The sequence below is a fragment of the Mirounga leonina genome, unplaced genomic scaffold (genome assembly GCF_011800145.1).
Source record: "Mirounga leonina isolate KUSES-001 unplaced genomic scaffold, KU_Mleo_1.0 Mir_168, whole genome shotgun sequence".
NCBI classification, from domain to species: domain Eukaryota; kingdom Metazoa; phylum Chordata; class Mammalia; order Carnivora; family Phocidae; genus Mirounga; species Mirounga leonina.
The window spans coordinates 63,136,286-63,157,746 of NW_023270426.1; the positions used below are offsets into that span (position 1 = coordinate 63,136,286).

The 21,461-nt window shown below is 35.6% G+C and overlaps 1 protein-coding gene and 1 pseudogene across 2 annotated transcripts in view; one reads left to right on the plus strand and one right to left on the minus strand.

Moving 5' to 3' along the window:
• KIAA0825 (KIAA0825 ortholog) overlaps positions 1–21,461 on the minus strand; it is a 399,584-nt gene that overhangs the window by 348,427 nt on the left and 29,696 nt on the right. For both annotated transcript variants that reach the window (XM_035014870.1, XM_035014869.1), the window contains exon 3: positions 1,374–1,505. In XM_035014870.1, the coding sequence (XP_034870761.1) occupies positions 1,374–1,504 (131 nt within the window). In that variant the 5' untranslated portion in view covers position 1,505. The remainder of the gene's footprint in view (positions 1–1,373; positions 1,506–21,461) is intronic.
• On the plus strand, positions 2,675–3,290 carry LOC118017008 (annotated as a pseudogene).

Sequence of the window (21,461 nt, forward strand, 5' to 3'; positions counted from 1 at the left end):
TTTAACACAGGTGAAGTTATGATGAACTATGCGTGGAAATGTGCTGCCAAATCCTCCACGTGAAGACGAGGTATCACTTATCTTGAAAACATGTTTGTAATGAGTCGTATCTACTAGGTTACATAAAGGGGTGAGATTCCTAGCTCTGTCTTTGCATTCTCTTAGCAGAATGCCTGTGATATGCATTGCACTCTAGTTTAATGCCTGTTGAATAATAGAAGTGTTTTTGTTCTCTTCTGCCTTTGTGGAGAGAATGTGGGGATGGGAGATTTTGTTTTTAATTATAATTCCCCAACATTATGCTTTCTTTTGAATTTAAGTTATTTATGCCCTTTGTTATGACAAAAAATTGACTGCATTCTTATATAAAACATGAGGGAAAAGAAGTCCCACTTGCTTGGTTTGGTTTCTTTGACAATTCAGTATAACTATACCTTAAAATTTAAAAATGAAAATACTATGTATCATTCTACATTAGAAATTTTTACTGCAGTCTGCATATTTATAACCTACATGAGGTGAATTATTAGAACCCTCAACTAAAAGGATTCAAATACGTGAACTGATTGACTCTAAGATCCACAAACATATAAAGACAAAGGCCCTTCTGTCAAAAAACATATTAATGGCAAACTCCTTAGCTGTCCTTGCCACCCTTAGGGTTTGGTAGCACTAATTTTGGAGTAGGTGATGAAGACTAACCTTGCATAGCAACTCTCTATGGAGTCTCCAGCCTTCCAAGTGTAAAGGAGACTTACAATGACAAACATTACATAAAAATAATATATTTTTCATGTTCTGTTTTCAACAACTCAAGCAATCCATGGCCTTACGCTTATACCATTTTATTACCTTAATTTCAAATTTTTAATTTCTATGCTTATCTATCAAGTGAGGATGTGTAATGCTAAGCATATTAATGAAAATTCAGGCCATCAATATTGGCAAACTAAGAAATTAATAGAAATTCAATAAACTTTTTTACCTATTTGAAAGCAGTGCCTAAATTTTCGAGTCTTATTTAAAGTACTAATCAGGGGCACCTAGGTGGTTCAGTTGGTTAAGCATATGTCTGCCTTTGGCTCAGGTTGTGATCCCAGGGTCCTGGATCATCAAGCTGGGCTCCCTGCTCAGCAGGGAGTCTGCTTCTCTCTCTGCCCCTCCCCCTCATGTGTGTGTGCACTCTCTCTCTCTCAAATAAATAAAATCTTTAAAAAAAATAAAGTACTAATCAGATAAACAAAATCATGTTAAATTCAACGGGGAAGGGTCTCATCAATTTTTTTCAGGAGTTAACACTAAAACTAGACCAGGTAAAGTATGTGTGAATGAAACATGAAACCAACTTATTTTAAGTAATTAGCAATATTTACCTTGTAGCATTTTGTTCTAACTTTTCATCAATGTCACTGAAGATCTGCTTAAATTCCAAGTCTCCAGGAAAAGAATTTAACAGACAATGTAGGTCAAAAGAATTATGGGAATATTCATCTCCACAATCCATTCTGAGGAATAAGAATAAAAAACATGTCAGTTTCTCCAAAATAAAGGAAAAATACTCTCCAGTTGTGATATTAAACCAAAAATAGAAATTTCCACTTATAGGTAAAAAGAAATATAGCAGTAGGAAAACTAGGGTACTATTAAACTAGATAGAATGTTTTGTTATTTAATTTTCATGAGGTGTGACCTAATTTTCACACCTCTCTATGGTTTGAAAGCTCAACAAAACAGCACCCCTCAGAGTACTTAAGCATCCTCCCTGTAACCAAGAGCTCCAAAGGAAATCACAAAGTCTCCTAGACCACTGTGAACAAGGGTGGTGGCAGCAAGAATTAAACTCCCTCCCTCCACTCTTGTCAAATACTGACTGATCTGGAAATCCTAACCTCTGAATTTTAAGTGTCATCTGCTAGCCCTATTTATATGTGAAGAAGGCAAAATTTTCCTTGAGTTCCTCTATCACCCCTGTAAACCTACATACCTATAACTGACTAAAACTTACATATGCTACTCTTCATAGAGAGATATGCATTTTCCTACTATCAGATCATTCATTCAGTCAGTCCATATATACTGTTGAATGTTTGATATCTAAAAGGCACTGCTGTTGAAGCCGGGGATATAGTTGCAACAAGTCAAAGTCCCTGCCTTCATGGAGTTTTTATCTGTTTTAAGAACACATAAGCAGGTATACTTTATAAAAGATCACATGGTAAGAAGCGCTATGAGCACAAGTAAAGCAGGGCAACGGGACAGACTGAAAGTGAAGGAGATGGGGCAGAATGTGAACCATTTTATTTAGGGGTATGTTATTTTTGGATACAAAATAGTGCTTATAAAGTATGTAATGACTGATGGCATAAATGAATTAGAAATTTAAACATTACATTATAAAAAATATACATGAAATAAATATTAACAAGAAAAAGGCTTGGGGAATGTGCTTTTAGTTTGGATAAATACATGAAAAATTGTCCAAAAAGTTTTGCAGACGCTTCTATATCGAAATAGCTGAAGACAACTAAAACATTTTAATATACAAGTCTATGGCGCTCTTTGAGGAAGACGCGGTCGTAGCCACAGCGGAGGTTTGGACGCCCCGCTCCCGCTCCTGACTCAGCGCCGTTCGCTCTCACCGAGAACAAGTCGGCCAGGAAGCCGCGCCGCAGCCATGGCTTTTGGAGACACCGGAAAGACACGCGTGGAACCGGAGGTGGCGATTCACCGAATCAGAATTACTCTCACCAGCCGCAACGTAAAAGCTTTGGAAAAGGTATGTGCTGACTTGATCAGAGGCGCAAAGGAAAAGAATCTCAAGTGAAAGGACCAGTTCGGATGCCTACCAAGACTCTGAGAATCACTACAAGAAAAACTCCTTGGGGCGCCTGGGTGGCTCAGTCGTTAGGCGTCTGCCTTCGGCTCAGGTCATGATCCCAGGGTCCTGGGATCGAGCCCCGCATCGGGCTCCCTGCTCCGCGGGAAGCCTGCTTCTCCCTCTCCCACTCCGCCTGCTTGTGTTCCCTCTCTCGCTATGTCTCTGTCAAATAAATAAAATCTTAAAAAAAAAAGAAAAGAAAAGAAAAACTCCTTGTGGTGAAGGTTCTAAGACCTGGGATCGTTTTCAGATGAGGATCCACAAGCGACTCAATGATTTGCACAGTCCTTCTGAGATTGTTAAGCAGATTACTTCCATCAGTATTGAGCCAGGAGTTGAGGTTGAAGTCACCATTGCAGATGCTTAAATCAACCTTTTTAATAAATTGATTATCAGTTGTTAAAAAAAAAAAGTCTATGGCATCACAAGGTTTGTCATTTATAAACTCAATTTCAAATACAGAATAATCACAGATATGTCATTTTAAAATACCAAAATTTTCATACACTTATATCCTTTCAAAATATTTTGCAGCAAAAGGTGTAATTTCTCGTTTGTCAACAAATATTTACTTATAATGTGTCATAATAAATACTAGTTTGAAATCAGGCTAAAAAATAGCCAAAAACTTATAAGCTAAATGGTAGAACACTGTATAGCCATCAGAAGTTATACATCTTTAGGGCACCAAAACTTCAATACTTCCATACAACCAATGAGTTTGAGATTCTCTTGTCTCCCTAGCAGCTCAACTAGTTATAGCTATTATCAGTGTATTTCCTTTATATTAAATCCAATGGTCAGTATTACTAATAATGAATTCAGCTTCTGTATTTGCATGTTTTTGAATCATTTGGGGTAGTTCAGATGATGAGCCATTCAACAATTGTTGCAAGAAAATAAAATGTCACTTTCGTAATGAAAAAATTTGATTGGCTAAGGGTTTTGTAGAAAGCTCAAACTTAACATAATAATAATAATAAAAAAAGAAAGCTCAAACTTAGTAAATACTTTGTAGCTTGCCTGTCTAATAAAACCAGTTTTATATCAATACTCTGTTCAGACTTGTCTTAATTTGTCAATACTATAAAGCCTCATTAGTTCAGATTCTATATATTCAAAACATAAGAAAATAGGTATAGAAGTCAGCTTAAATATACAGCAAAATAACAATATGACTTGTTATGTATCTACTATGTACAAACCAATTACATCATCTTCCTTAATCCTAATAACTCTATAAAATAGTTATTATCCTCATTTATAGTGGAAGTAAGGTGGGCCCAGAGATTAACTAACATGCACATGTTCCATAGCTGCTACCTGGTGTTAAGAGTAGAATTTGAACTGGGTTTATTTGGTTCTAAAATTTAAGGGTGTCTGTCTCCTGAGAAATGAATCACTTACTGCATACAAAATACAGTTTTGTAGAAATATTAACCAAAATGTTAAAATGGTTATCCCTGGATATTTAGACTACAGTTGATATTTATTTTCTTCTTTGTACTTAGTGCTTTCCTATATTTTGCCAGTAAGTACTAATTTTTACACATTAAAAAGCAAAATTCAACCAAGTAAATTTGAAGATCTAATTGGCTTTGCTAAACTATTTATGAATCGGCAGCACCTCCTCCAGCAAATAGAGAAGCACTCCAGGAGTTGTACAATATGAAAGGATTTTATTGAACACGGTAGGGGCATAAGAGTAATTAGTAAAAGAAAAGGATTGTTCCAGACAAGGCTGTTTTCTAGAGGAAATATAAGGGGTCTTATTATGCAGATTACCTCATCTTTCTTTAGGGGATGGAGAGGACACAAGTGACGGGACTTATTGGCACTGATGGAAAGAAAAATTTCCTGATTGACCAGTTAAGGACACATTTCTGGTGGAAGCTGAAATTGCAGTTAGATTGGGTATTAAACTCCAGTTTGGGAATTTCGTCTGAGTGACACCTTTTTGGGCCTGTGGTTTTCTTTTTTAAACATACGTAATTAGGAAAAATACTTAAAAAAGAAATTATGCCTGCTCTCAAGGAGCTTTTGATCTTTTATTTTACATTTTCTATCTGTCTTCATTTGAAACATCTTCCAATCTTAACACTCTCTTGCCAATTCGTGTTTATCATTCCTCTCAAAATCTAACTCAAAACTGATATAATTCCTAAATATCTCCTGACTAACTGAACATTTCACCAAACTTTTTGTATTATTTTGTGGTTTTTGTGCTTGCAAGTGCTGTTAAAAGAAATCTGTGGTTCTGTGTATTGTGGCATTAAATATGTGTTGTATCTTTCATTGAAATGAGTGGAGTAAAACAATAATGGACTGAAACATGTTAAGCATTCAGATGGGGTTCGGGACATGATTTTGAAGGATATCCAATATATATAGTTGTGAGATTTTTCTGTATCTAACCTCAGTAGAGAAGTTAATCAATAAGTACAAAGAATACATTAAGGGAATGCCATTTGATAACAACAGGGTACCAGAATAATGATGGTTCAGAGCTTTCACATGATTAGCATCCATCTGTGATGCTTCTGTATTTAAGATACCGTTCCAAGATGATGAAGGACAATAGAAAAATAAAGAGGTAAAGAGGCAGCAAGTTTAAGATGCTGTGTGATAGCATAAGAGAAAACTTCATGGGCAAAATAGAATAGGATGAGGAAATTAACCAGAATGAAGAGAGATTCATAGGACCAACATGAGAAATAAATTAAAAGGACAGAGTAGACTGTGGTAAGTGATGCTCAAGTTTGAATGTAAAAGTTTAAACTTGAATGACAGAACAGAATGGCAGTGATCCCTGTAGGACTGTGGTGACAAAGAAGCACACATTGAATGGGTATGAGGATAGGCACTAGTCCTCTCACTTCCTTCCATGCACTCCATGGGCCCACAGTGTGACACTGTGCCTGGGCATCATGAGGAGGACAGGGAGGGAGAACGAGAAGGAGAAGAAGAGGGAGATTGGATAGTCTTTCCTCTAAAGGAGTAGAGACCGTAAAAAAAAAAAATAAGACAGTATGAAAAGGAGCCAATAGAAAGAGCACTGTTATTCTCTAAGTAAAAATAACTATGACCTTAACAACAAAAAAGTGAATTATTAAGGGACTAACATAATTTGACAAATACCTCAGTGGTATTTCAGAAACACAGAAAAACCTTTAAAAAATTTAGGGGGAAAAGGAGGTGGCTGTGAAGTTGTGTCAAGATAGAGCTTCACATTCTGCTTATGTTTCTGTACTACTACCTATTAAACTGTTGTCACCAGGGAGGTAATCATCATTTGACATAATGAAGTCTCTTATCCTAATCTATGATCAACCAAAAATGGGAGTTGAAACTTTTTAAAGTAGAGTAACTTTGTTTTTGAAACTGTCATTCCATAGTACTATTTTTAAATATTCATTCCTCTGTAATGTTTCTGATCATTTTTGGTATAAGATTAAAAAAACAGTGCTTAATATTTCAAACAAGTATTAACAGCCAATCTAATATTAATTATTGCCTTTTAAAAATGAGTAATGTTTGAAGAATTGTATCTAAGCCAAATATTTATAGATCAAATTTCAGCCACAGGCAAATTGTAAGAGTTGAGTTATAAATTCTTAAGAACAGTGACTATAATAAAATATGTACATATCATAAGCACGGCCAGAAACACTAAAATAAAGCAGTAAAAAAAAGTCAAACCTCATGTGATCAAAAGAAAGCCCACAAAAGTAATTTTGGAATCTCACTTGTCTTTTAACATATTTTAAAAAGATACCTTTCTAACCTAGGGTCTCTTTTTCATTATTTAAACACATATAATGATTAGAATCCTGATTTTATCTTTTTTTCCGTTTCTTCAATAATAAAAATCCAGAGTGCCATTTTTCTTATAACCAACCAAATGCATGCTTTCTCATAATCATCTATATACTTTTAAAAAGTGAAAAAAGACATAAAGACCAACCATTGGGAAAAAATCTACACTGCAAATGAGTTAAAGGGAAACATTAGGACCACGTGACTTCTCTGTGGAAAAGCCCAGAGAGGAAGGTCCCATGCCTTTTCAGACCTACGCACAACTGTGGACTTAATGTGTCCACCAGCTCTAGTTTACCTGAAGTCCTACTGTTTAGCCTAAAATAAACACTTTTAATGAGCATGGCAAAGAAATGTTCTGATTAAAAATTTATGTTTCACATTTAACTAAACAAGTTTCAAAATGTTCCACTATACTAAAACACATTTAACTCTAAACACCATTGAATCAAGAATCAATAGATTTGAGTTCTGATCCTAGTTCTGTTAATGTGACTTTGAGTAAGTCACTTGATCTCTCAAGAGGGACAGAGCTCACATTCCTCATTTACAAAATAAGATGGATGGATTTATTAGGCTCTGAGGTTTCTTCTAGCTATAAATTTGCTGTATTCTATAAGGAATGGTAGGAGGAGGACATATTTCTGAAACGCTCTCCCCCCAAATTAACTTTTCCAATGGACTATTTCACTCATTAATACCATCATTCTTCCTGTATCATACACTCAGAGCCATTTTTAATTATTTCCTTTTCCCTTCCCCAGGACTGTTACATGAAAATTGAATCGATAGCTTAGTAAGAAATAACATGTGAAAAGAGGAAATGTGAGGTAGCAAGATATTCTTTTATGGTAATAGGTGGATGCCCATACTGTTTCGTCCCCAACCCCCCAGCTTTCTAAAATATTCTAAGAAGCAGCTAGCCCATGTTTCTGGGCTCCTCTGACTTGGCATACTCTTCACTCAACAAAAGATGCATGAAACCAACTGACTTTGGGTATTATGCCTCCACAAGGAACAGGGTGACATTAGGGAATCATACCTTCTCAAACATCATGTATCCCTGACCCATTATTCTTTGTATTCTTTTTTTTTTTTTTTTAAAGATTTTATTTATTTGACAGAGAGAGACACAGTGAGAGAGGGAACACAAGCAGGGAGAGTAGGAGAGGGAGAAGCAGGCTTCCTGCGGAGCTGGGAGCCCGATGCGGGGCTCGATCCCAGGACCCCGGGATCGTGACCTGAGCCGAAGGCAGACGCCCAACGACTGAGCCACCCAGGCGCCCCTATTCTTTGTATTCTTTATATTCTTTGTATTTTTTTTTTAAAGATTTTATTTATTTATTTGACAGAGAGAGACACAGCAAGAGAGGGAACACCAGCAGGGGGAGGGGGAGAAGGAGAAGCAGGCTCCCCGCAGAGCAGGGAGCCCGATGTGGGACTTGATCCCAGGACCCTGGGATCATGACCTGAGCCGAAGGCAGTCGCTTAACCGACTGAGCCACCCAGGCGCCCTCTTTGTATTATTTGTTGTATTGCTGGTTTGGTTTGAGTCACTGGTTTGAAAAAAAAAGCAGAGTGAAAATAAATTTTGACCAGCTTTTTGTTCCCAGTCTGGCTCATTTTTACTTTTCCATCCATACCTAGTCACAAAGTAGTTCGCCTGGATCACTCACAAAGTCTTACCAATATCATAAATATAACTTTACTAAAAATCAGTATCATAACTTTCCCCAAATCTTGAAAATTTTATTTAGTTCAGTGTATTCATTTATTCAGACATGGATTAAAGGTATGGTGGCTAAATAGTAATTTTAATAATTACAGCTAACTTTTATACAGCATTTTATGGACCACTGATTATTCTAAGTACTTTATATGCATGAACTCTTTTAATTCTTACCATAATCCTATGGGATAGATACTATTATATTCTCCACATTAAAGATGTAGAAACTGAGGCACAGAGAGGTTTTTGAGTTGCCCAAGATCACTTGCATAGGAAGTGGCAAAGCTGGGATTCCAGCTGCTTCAGTGGCTATCCTTAATCCCAATGCTATAAACTGCCTCCCTGTATAGACTTGTACTTAAAAAAAAGCAAAACAAAAAAAACATTATTTTACGTCTTATACATATTGACTTATTTACTACCATATGTATTTGATAGCTTTCCCTAGAACCATTATAAATTTCCTTCATTATGAAACCAATTTTCAAAAATAAATTTTTTTAAGGCTAGATCTTCCCCCTGTGATATTTCAAAGTCACCAGAAATTTCTTTCTTTTCATCAATCACTGAAGTTGAAATTTCAATGCTTTAGCCTTTCCAAACACTGAGAAACAACCCAAATGGATCTCAATTTGTTGACAGTCATTTAAAATACCTTATGCATTAGGGGCCCCTGGGTGGCTCAGTCATTAAGCGTCTGCCTTCGGCTCAGGTCATGATCCCAGGGTCCTGGGATCGAGTCCCCCGTCGGGCTCTCTGCTCAGCAGGAAGCCTGCTTCTCCCTCTCCCACTCCCCCCGCTTGTGTTCCCTCTCTCACTGTCTCTCTCTGTCAAATAAATAAATAAAATCTTTAAAAAAATAAAATAAAATAAAATAAAATACCTTATGCATTAAAGTCCTATATTAGGAAATATAGAACTTGACATTCTATTCTTTATTTTCTCAACTCTCATGTATGTATTAGGATTCCTATCACAGACTGCTATGCTTTCTATTAACAATTGCAGAAATTTTGATTATTTTAATGGTATGAGTGGGAATATTAATATATATCCAATAAGTAAGCATATTAACATGTTATGGCTATTAAAATCCCCTTTGTAACTCCTCTATTAGTAATTTAAATATGTGCATGTATGAGGTAGAAATTGACAGGATCAGTCAGAATACACTATTGTAGCTTGACAAGCAAACAGAATTAACTGTCATATGTTTTACCCACCAAATCTGACGCTGCTTTATTCTTCAATGCACTTCTCTTTCTAGAAAATATTTTTATTTTATTAACTCTATAATCTTCAATATGCAATCCTAGCCATCTCTTGCTTTAATACAACACTGAAACAAAGATAATGTGGAAACAAATTTTAATTTCCATATTCTTTTATAACTTAGCACTCTATATTTTACATGATTTAAAAGTCATAAAATTATTATATATTTTTAGATTAGACCTAAAGATAGTCACAAATCATGGGGTTAAGGATTAACATGGGATAATGAATTTTCAGGTACAGTAAATACCTTATTAATTTGGAAAGTAGTACAGTAGAAAGTTTAAGTTATGGAGTACTTTAAAAAGGCAATTGTATTGCCTATCAACTAGGAATAACAAACATAGCTTGTAAGATGTGTTGATTACATTTTTAAGGAATTTTCTTTTAATAACTAGGTAAGAATGATTTAAACTTAGTATGCACTCTGTATCTAAATTGGTGCTTCTAAAGAATGTGGGTCTTAAAGTATGTTCCAAGGATTTAAGAATTTCTCCTAAAATGCTGTTAATAATATTAAGTTAATAGTATTAATAGTATATTATCACTAACTAGTTCTGTATCATTAATATACCTTTCATCTGACTATAAACATGTTTGTTTCTTGCTTTTTAGAAACCAAAAAAACCCTCCCTAGAACCTCCTTCTATTCATAGCCCAACACCTGCAAACAGTAGTCCAATATTTCCTCATCTTTTATCTCCTCTCTCATTCACTTCTGAATTCAGAGCAATCTGGTTTCTGCCTCTATTTTTGCACTGAAAGTGACAAAATATTTTTCAATTCCTATCATACTTAATCTTTGCACTATTTGGTACAGACAGCTACTCCTTCCTTGACGTCTCCTCTCTTGCCAATCTTCCTAAGTAGTACAGCTTCCTAGTACCTTTCTTGTCCCTTACACATTTATTCACAGGTTCCTGGTAGGAGTTCCCAATTTAGGTAGCTGTCCAGCTCTAATTTCTCTTTTTTAATCTGATAGACAATGTAGGGAATTAAATTCTTAAATCCTTGACAATGTCAGTTTCTATGCTAGAGGACCCAGCTTTCCTGTCATAACTAAATATCCAAGATTAGACATCTCACCCAAACTGAACCAACAGATGCAAAGAAATCCTGAAACTTGGAATGAAAGCTGGGATAGGGAACCACTTAGTGGTATACCAACCAAGTTAAATACAGTTAAATTCAAGAGAAGGTGCATGGATTTTTTCCTGAGGCCCTATAAGGCCCACTTCCCTTCCTTCTGAGACTAAAAGTTCATATAGTTGTTTTTGGGTTTGTTTTGGTTTGATTTTGTCAGAGACACACAATAAATCTTCTCCCTGTTCCACTGAACAAGAGCCACTGTTTTTTTCTTTGCTTAAATTAACCAGACTAGTTTTGTGTGATATTCAGAGAGTTCTCTCTAGAATCTGCTTCTCATTTTAACTACTTTCCCTAAACATTCTTCATTCAAAGCTACTGCTGCTTTTTATATAATTTTACCAGATTAGATTTTGTTGTTTTTTTCTAAAGTATTTTAACTTTTAGAAATTGTTTTACTTTTATTCATTTGGATTTCATCCTCTTCAAATCTCAAAAAAATCTATTCCTATTAGTTTTCAGGTTGTAGTCTTTCCATATCTCTCTACTCCCCTTGCCTGACTTGGGAAAGGAAATATAGAAAGTTTCCCTCCCTTTCTCTTCCAGTCCATTTCAGGCTGGAATTCTTCTTATTCTACATGCTTTTCAATGATTAGTCTCATCCATCTATTATCTCTATGATGAAAACTTAAAGTCTGTATCTCTAACCTAGTTCTTCCTCCAAAACCTCAACACATAATTCCAAACATTTACTAGGCAATTCCACATTGCTGTTTCAAAGGTCCCTTGAACTCAACATGTCCAAAATTTAATTCAAAATCTTTTCCTTAAACTGGCTTCTCTTCCTATATTACAGGGTCACCACCTCCCTAATCTCTCTCCTTTCCTTGCTCTAATAACTTAAATCAGGTGTCAGTCAACTATAGCACAGTCTGTGTTTTCTATGGCCAGCAAACTATGAATGGTCTTTACATTTCTAAAGAGTTGTAAAATTAAAAAGAAACAAAAAGAATAAGCCACAGTGGACATGTGTAGTCCATAAATTCTAAAATATTTACTATCCGGCCCTTAAGAGAAAGTTTGCTGACCATTGTCTTAAATGATCACCAAATTCTTTGACCCTTTCTCTTCCCTAATATATTAAATGGTAACCAAATGCTCTCAAATTTGACTTCTTCCTCTGTGTGCTTCCAGTGTCTTAAATCTGACATTATATCTTTCTGAAAAAAAATGGAAAAACCTCCTATCTGGCCTCCAAGACTCACACCTTGTGGTTTAGTAAGAAATACATTTTGGTTCTTCCTCCTTGTCTCCCTCTACCTCCCACATTACTTTGTCCTATGAATCTCTTCCATTTGGCCATTCCTGAGTTGTATCCTTTCTAAAAATGCTGTAATCAGAACTACAACACTTTCCTATGAGTCATTCTAATGACTTACTGAACCTGACTAGGGGGTTGTGGGAACCCTCAAATATGTAGTCAGCTGGGCACAAGTAGACATCCCCTGGAGATGTCTTTTGAGGCTCTCATCTAACGTGGGTGCAGTCTTGTGGGACTGAGCCATTAACGTGTGGAGTCTGTGCTAACTATAGGTAGTGTCAGAATTGAATTAAACTGAACTGTAGGACACTGAGTTTGTATCAAACTTGCATATTAGCATTAAATTTCTTCTTTTATAAACGAAATCAGATCATTCGCTACCCTGCTTAAATACCACTGAAGGTTTTCCACAATGCGTAGGACAACTCCAGGCTTTTTATCTTTGCTTTATATATATATATATAGTTCTTCATATTTAATTATATTTTTTACCATAACGGTCCTTGATTAACAACTTGAAATAGCATCCTAGCTGTAACTCCCTCTATTAAGGATGTTTTCAGTAGAAAATCATATTTATGGAAGCTATTTACTTCATCAGTGTCCACAGTATTATTTATAGGCCACATATAACGTAATTTAAGATCTTTAAACAAAAAAGTTATCTACAATTGTAGCTTAAACCATTTTTAAATGCTTCTTAAGAACTTAAGCCATTTTTTAAAAAATTGTGAAGAGGTAAGAAAATATACTAGTGAAATACCAAGGTTTAACATTTAAGCTATCGAATAAAATTTAAACGTGGTACCTTAAAACTCTTTCCAGTTTCCATTTACAAAAAAAGGAAATTAGATAAAAATTATCTTTAGGGACTCTTCTAATTTTAAAATTCTATTAATCATGTGATCTATTTCTCTAATATTTAATCTTGTTTTATTGCCTTTGCAGTATATTTTTTAATTCTATAGTTTAATAGAAGGAAAATTTGTTGTTGGTTAAAGCAAATTCATATCAAATGACCTGAAAATCTATATAAAAGGCAATCGGTGAAAATAAATATAGGATTTCTTCATGTTAAATCTGAAAATCCATCACTATACTTGCTTTTTACTTTATTTGCTGCTTAACATATCTCAACAGTGAACCTATCATATCAACATAGTCATCATGATCCAAGCTGCAAATAATAGAGTGTCAGTGTCAATTTTGCTTTCTCACACTTGCTTCCCTTCACTTCATCTGATTTTAATAATTCCTGTCAAACCACAAACAGTCCAAATTACCTTCATGACACAGAAGCTTTCAAAGAGCAGACAGAATCTCAACTTTCATTTAGCAACTACAAAAGAAAGCTGTCCAGCTGGACAAATATTATTTCCACACTTGACAATCTCTACAGTTGAGCATGCATTTTAATTTTAACTAAACCTGCCAGGAGTTTGATATGAGCTTCTTGTTTTGTGTAGATTGACTCACAGGATTATCAGACCAATGACTGTAATTGTGATGAAAGAACCCAGCATTTTTCTACAAAAGATAAATCATATACCAAAGTTGAAGTATCAAAATGAACATGTAAGACATAATGTGAAGGCATACATTACAGGAGGAAAACTACTTAAATTAGATGGTTTAATTACTAAATAAAGGCTAAACATACAGAATACAGAATACATTTTTTTTTTTTTTAATAGTAGGCTCCATTTATTAACCCAATGTGAGGCTTGAACTCACGACCCTGAGATCAAGGATCATGTGCTCCACTGACTGAGCCAGACAGGCACCCCCAGAATATGTTCTTGATATAATTTTAAAAAGAAAAAGCTAGTAAGTAAAAATGAAATGTAAGAAAGTTAAAATTTTATCCATGTATACCATTGAGAAACAGGTTCTAAGAATAAAATGAGATTTTTAAATTGTTTTGGGCTGACTCAATGAATAGTCAAATTTCTAGAACAGGTCTATGTATCAAATTATTTAATAAAACTGATGTTCTTGATAAGATATTAAAAAGTCCACTCTAAACTAATCAATGTGCCCTTGTACAAAGTAAAACTTCAAAAAAAATCGTAGCAAAGAGAAATGATGACACTAAGTTTGTAGAAAAGTATTAGAATAAAAGTTACAGTGTACAACTATATTAAAGACTATTATATCTCGAAGTTTATTAAATTTAAGTCTAAAAGTTTCAAATGGTAAACTATTTCTGGGAACATTTCCTGTCTCAGCAAAGCCTAAATTCCTTCTACAGCTATTAGAACCTCACAAAGACACAAATGGCAAGTCTTCTCTCCAACCTGTTACACTTGACACTAATTCTGGGCTCTCCCTTCTCCAAAGGCCAATCCACTGACTATTAGAGCACTGTTTCTCCCCCAACTCTATCCTGGACACCACAGCTGTTGCCCTTACCAGCTCCTTCCCTTTTCTTCCTCTTGGTCATTGGACTGGACAGATTAATCCACATCCATGTCTTCTGCTACAACATGTGTGTTGGAGCACTTGTTCTAACTATCCAGCTCCATACTGGATAACTCTCATGGATGTTCCACAGGCACCTCAAACTCAACATGTCCCCAGACAATCTTATCATCTCCCCTCTGAAACTTCCTTCCTTTCTTGAGGTCCCTATGACAGTTAAGAGCACCACTATCAATTCAGATATCCATGTCACTGAGTGGGAGTCATCTTCCACATTCTAACATTCTCTCACTAATCTCATAGCCAAATGATCAGTTTTTTCTGTTATCTCTCATATCCATCCATTTCCTACTGCTCCTGTGTAGATTCAAAGTCCATCATCTCCTTCTACTTCATTTTCTATCCTACCACCAGAATGATCTTTTTAAAACAGAGACAGGAATCAGTGTTTATAGCAAGATTTTAAATCCACAGAACTGGGAGAAAAGTCATATTCTTAAGAGAAAGAAAAATCAGAAGAAGGAGTTAATTTGTAGAGGGAAATTTGGCAAGGAGGGGATCACCCAAACCAGGATGTTTTTTAGAATAAAAAAGGACTCAAAAACAAACTGAGGGTTCTGGAGGGGAGGGGTGGGAGGATGGGTTAGCCTGGTGATGGGTATTAAAGAGTACTGCATGGAGCACTGGGTGTTATATGCAAACAACACTACATCAAAAACTAATGATGTAATGTATGGTGATTAACATAACATAATAAAAAAAAAAGGCAGTGAAAGTAACTAAAATTATACCATTTTTCAAATTTTATTAACCAATTAAACAGTTTTATTTTATATGTGGACCTACATAATATTCAAAAACAATTTTCAAAAATAACATTCTTTCAAAAAATTCTTATATCTGTGCTCATTAAAGTAAAAAGCCTATATTATTTCAATATCAAAAATATACACATGATTTTCATATACTTTTTTAAAGATTTATTTAAAGAGAAAGAGCACACATTGGGGGGAGGGGCAGAGGCGGGTAGAGAGAGAGAGACTCTCAAGCAGACTCCCAACTGAGCAAGAAGCCCAACTGGGGGCTTGATCCCATTAGCCTGAGATCATAACCTGACTGGAAATCAAGAATCGGAGGCTTAACTGACTGAGCCACCCAAGGTGCCCCTCATTTTCATTATATTTCAAAGAATTTCTTAGTTGCATGTCACAGATATTTTTCTGAGGAAAGCATTTTTTTATGATTGTATTATTTTTATATTTTTCCAAATTGCATTTTAAGGTTAGTAAATCTTAATTTTTTTATGGTAACATTGACCTTTTTTTAAAAAGCTTTATTTGAGAGAGAGAGCATGAGCAAGCAAGTGGGGGGGGAGGGACAGAGGGAGAGAGAGAATCCTCAAGCAGTCTCCCCACAGAGTGCAGAACCCCACACGGGCTCAATCTCAGGACCCTGAGATCATGACCTAGCCAAAACCAAGAGTTGGCCACTTAACTGAGCCACCCAAGCACTCTAAGGGTGAGTAAATTTTAAATTGCTAACACCTATATTGTCTTCCTCAGGTGTTATCTGGTGAATTTATTAAGTTCACAGCAAATTTTGCTAAATGAAGAATATCTTCAATTTTAATTTTTAATAATAAAATACATTCTTTAGTAGTTTTTGGTTTATTGTCTCCGTGCAGAGTGCCTTTTTGGACCAATAATTAAAAAAAAAAACCTCAAATACCCATAAATTAAATTTCTGAAATTAAAAAAAAACTCACCAATATTTGATTATTTTTTAATGTTTTGCTAAATTTAGATGCTGCAGAATTATGGGACTTCCCAGTTCAACTTTACTCTGAACTAGAATATCAATTTATACAATTTTTAAAAATATAAGCTCCATAAAAAGATTTTTCTCATAAGTCTACATCTTTCTTTTTTTTTTTAAATATTTTAAAGATTTTTTATTTATTTATTTGAGAGAGAGAGAATGAGAAAGAGCACATGAGAGGGGGGAGGGTCAGAGGGAGAAGCAGACTCCCTGCTGAGCAGGGAGCCCGATGCAGGACTCGATCCAGGGACTCCAGGATCATGACCTGAGCCGAAGGCAGTTGCTTAACCAACTGAGCCACCCAGGCGCCCAGTCTACATCTTTCAAAACACAATTATGGAATTCTACAACTAAATCTTGTACACCATTTGAGTTCTCATCATTTAATTTGTTCAGTTTCCCCTTGAATTTCATGGGGATACATTTCAAGGTCTTCCTATATGTGAGCTTTGTTTTCAATAATTCAGTTCCCTAAATGCTTCACATAAAATGATTTTTTTTCTCCACCATTTGTTGAACACTTTCATTAAAGATTTCTAACCGATTTTGAAGAAAGTACAACAAAAAAATTAGAGGATAATTTTACAAGAGTATTTAATACTGGACACATGGATGGCTCAGTTGGTTAAGTGTCTGCCTTTGGCTCAGGTCATGTTCCCAGGGTCCTGGGATCTAGCCCCATGTTGGGCTTTTTGCTCAATGGGGAGTCTGCTTCTTCCTCTCCCTCTGCCCTTTTCCTCTGCCTGTGCTCACTGTCTCATGCTCTTTCTCTCAAATAAATAAATAAAATCTTAAAAAAAAAAGTATTTAATACCCTAATAGGCACTTTAAAGTCAATTTATAAAAAACAGTAATTCTTCAAGGTTTCAAACATTTCTAATATCCAAAAAGAAAAAGTACATACTGCCATGCTTAAGTTATTTGTTTTCTTCAAAAGCAGTCTAATCATAAAAAGTTAAGGCTGGTTATCTTACGTATGTATAAATATTTGTACTTTTTGACAAGAACATCTCCTATTTAGATTGGTAGATTTTGAAAATTTTGGGGGTGTAATTACGAATTACCATGTCATCACAACATATTTCAAGTATAATTCTCTTCACAGGTTCTATTTAAAAATTTTTATGATGTTATACTCCATCACAACATGTTTTTAATCACCAAGACTAAAAAACTTTATCATGTTGCAGTTTGGAATTCAATTTATAATAGTATTCACAATAATGCTAAGTATTTCATCTTTTACAGAATGAACTTCTAAATGCTTTACTTTGATTCTGTGAATTAGACATGAAACTTGAACCATTACTGGAATTAATTCATTTTTTTATTTGAGGTATCCAAGGATACTGATATAAAACTGGCATTATTTAACTGTTGATAAAGTTCTATTAATGGAGCCAATACATTAAGAGCTATTGATTCACCTTTCATATATGAACAAGAAAACTCATAACTGCAAATGAGAGAAATTAATTTATAACAGCCACCTGATCTAAGTGAAAAGTAAAGTTTCACAGAGTGGTACACAAATGTACCTTCTGCACCTAAGTATTATATGTAGCTTTTTCAGGCACAATCTTAAAATATGACTGTGCATGAGATGTTGATGATTCTTCAACAGATAGATGTCTTCTTATTTTCATGTGATCAGTGATGTCATTATAGCCCCCATTGTGAGTTACACATTAATTCATTTCAGCAGGTCAAAGGATATTCAGTGCTCTGTGTGTGTGTGTATGTGTGTTACCCAACAATAAACAAGTAGTTGTAAATGTGTAATACATGATAAAGACTTAGTAGTAATAGAGTTTAGACTGCATTCATTCTATGGCAAGACTGAACACAGGCTGGGAAGTGATGTGCAGGCCAAGGGCAAGGGCATGGGCACAGCACAAGTGGCTGACGCATTAAGTGATGAGCAGAGGTAGCAGCATCAAATAGTTCTGCCACCAGCATCACCCAAGACCTGAAAAAGTTAGCTGTACCTAAGTGCTCATGCCAGAGTGCATTCACTTTATAAACAAATACCTTCATGCTGCCCTTGAAGATGTGTTAGCTATTATTACTTCTGGAAAGGATCTGGAAAAAGGAAATGGGCAATGGCCAATTTAACCATATGTTAAAGTGAGAATTCTGTTTACTACACTGGCATCTCACATATGACATGATGTCAGAATGCAGAAGTACAAAATCTAACCTAAGCTTGGTTTAATGATATGCAACTATTAAGCAATACTTCATTCAAAAATAAAAATCTGAGGAGCGCCTGGTGGCTCAGTTGGTTAAGCATCTGCCTTCGACTCAGGTCATGATCCCAGGATCCTGGGATTGAGCCCTGCATCCAGCTCCCTCCTTAGAGGGGAGTTTGCTTTTCCCTCTTTCTTCCCCCCACTGATGCTAGCTCACGCTCTCTCTCTCTTTCACTCAAATAAATAAATAAATATCTTTAAAAAAATAAAAATCAAAAAAATGAAAAATCTGAGACAAATGCTAAGCCAGATGAAATACGACAAAGGCAGAAAATGAGACTATCTTGGGCAAGCTGGTTATTTATCAGAATATGTGATATTTTAAATAAAAATATAACATAAATAAAATGGATCTTATGTACGCATAAAAATGGTAATCTAGTTCTGTATGGCATAACGAAAAGATTTCCAGAGAGCTGTCTTATTTCATTAAAAAAAAAATTAATTGTAGATCTATATACCATAATACAGTAAAATACTTTTGAAACAAACAAACCATCCCAAATTATCAGGAAGGAAACTCAACAAACTATTAGTGCTAATCTGTGGGCAGTGGAACTAAAATGGGACAGGGAAAAAGGAAATGTTCACTCTTAATAACTTCCTTTATTTATTTGAACTTATTATAATGAGCATGTCTTTTTTACACAAAAAGCAAAAACAAATTTAAAAAATACAAAAAATATTATAAGACATCAACTAATTTAGTGTCAACTGAGTGGTACAAGTAACAAATGACCTAGAATCCTGCAGTGGGAAGTTCCTTCGAGGCAGATGGAGGTAGAGAAGTAAAGCCATCCAGAAAAAGGAAGTGAAGGTATTCCTAAAGGTGGGAGCCAAGTGATCTTCCAAACTCCATAGCCTCACAGGCCCCACAGTTGAAGACATTTAATCTCTCACTATACGTAGATTCAAGCCCTCTCCTATTCTGGAAACGATCCAACAACTAGTGAAGAGAGGACATAGGAAGCCTCAGACAGTAACTTGAGAAGTGAATAATGAGTTTGGCTCCTGCTTATTTCTATCCTCTTCCACAACCTGGGCTCTTACTAACTTGCTTATTACCAGTATATAATTAGGTCCCCATCTTGAGATTTCTTTGTATGTACTGGGATCCCACTCTTAAACCCCAGCCACAGCTACCTGCTTCAGGTTCCTGAACCACCACCAACAGCTGGCTCTGGTAATTAAAATGATGAGAATATGCCTAGAACATAAATGGAACTGTTTGGGGGAGCCAGAGCAAAAAACTAATGGATGAAAATAGTGGAAGATAAAACTAAAGACATATGGGGCACTTGGTTGGCTCAGTCAGTACAGCATGCAACTATTCATGCAACTATTCATGCAACTATTGATCTCAAGGTTGTGAGTTTGAGCATAATGTTGGGCCTAGAGCTTACTTAAAACAAACAAAAACTGAAGAGGTATGCTATGGCCAGACAGGTATGCTGAGGCTTTTTTTCCTCTAGAAAGAAAATATTTGGATCTTATCCTATACAAAACAGTGAGTCAGAGTTTTTTGTTTTTGTGTTTGTTTTACTAAGGTAATACCTAACTAATGTTGTATAAATGTTTTTCAGAGTGTTAAGAAGGTTTGAGGTAACAGAGGTAGGAAGATCAATCAGGACAGTGAATTAATCCACATGAAGGTGATGATGAATAGGAAGAGGATGAGCCACAAGAAAAGGAAAGGTGGCTTTTGAAATGACTTTCCAGAGTATACATAGCTTGGGATTATTGAATGAAGCAGGCAATTATAGCTGAGAGAAAACCAGGCAGGTATTACATGTCCCAGGCATAAACAAGCTTGGATTTTAAACCCAACTCATCTTGTGGCTAAGAAAAAAGGATGGGCATCATACAGAACAGGGCATGCTTATTGTCAGAGGCTCCAACAGTCTTGCCGAAAGCTGTTATAGATATCATCCAGTAGGGCAACCCTCTTGGGTCCCCACCCTCCTCAGGAGCTTTGTACTACCATTTTGCTATGGCTCAATAAACCTTGCTTTTGCTACACACACACACACGCACGTGCACGCACGCACACACACACAGACACACACACACACACGTGCCTAGATATCATCCAGGGCATGTCCATGCTGGCCTTTAAGAAGCTAGCTGAGGAGTGGGTTACTAGTATGGTCCCCATAAAGTTTTTTGCTGGTTAGGGCCTAAGGACAGAACACAGTAGTGAGATGAGGCTACATGACAGTTTGTGTAGAAAGAGCTATTACAAAGGAAATTCTGAAACTTTAATCTGGATGACAGTTATGAATAGATTTTTTTTAAAATATAGGAGGTAAATGGTGATAAGGCATTGCAAATGCAATTTCACACAGATGATTTTGAGTGTATTATACAAATGGAAATGTCCAGAATAGAGATGGAGGCAATACATGAGGGGAATGCATGAAAAAACATATTGCTCGTAATGTCACACTGAAATTCCAAAGACTGGGATTCAGACAGTATCTTTCAAAATTTTTGGACTATGATCCACAGGTTAAAAAGTGCATTCTAATCTCATGCATATGTGTGCACACACCCATCTTAAAAGTTTAATGAAACATTGCTTACCCTTAATGTTTGCTTTGATATTTCCTATTCTATTCCTTTTCCTCTCTTCTTTCTTACTTATTTTTTAATGCACCCACAGCCTCTAAATTGATTTAAGTACCTGCATTTTGGCTTAGAGATTTTTAGATTAAAAAGAGAACCCTATGATCATTATGTAGAACCATCTGCAAAGACATGACTAATAAATCTGGAAGAGATGTTTTTTTGAGAAAGGGTAAAAGAAAAAAAATTAAGGACTGGAATGGGATCACTAACAGAGGACAGGGAGAAAGACCAAAGAAG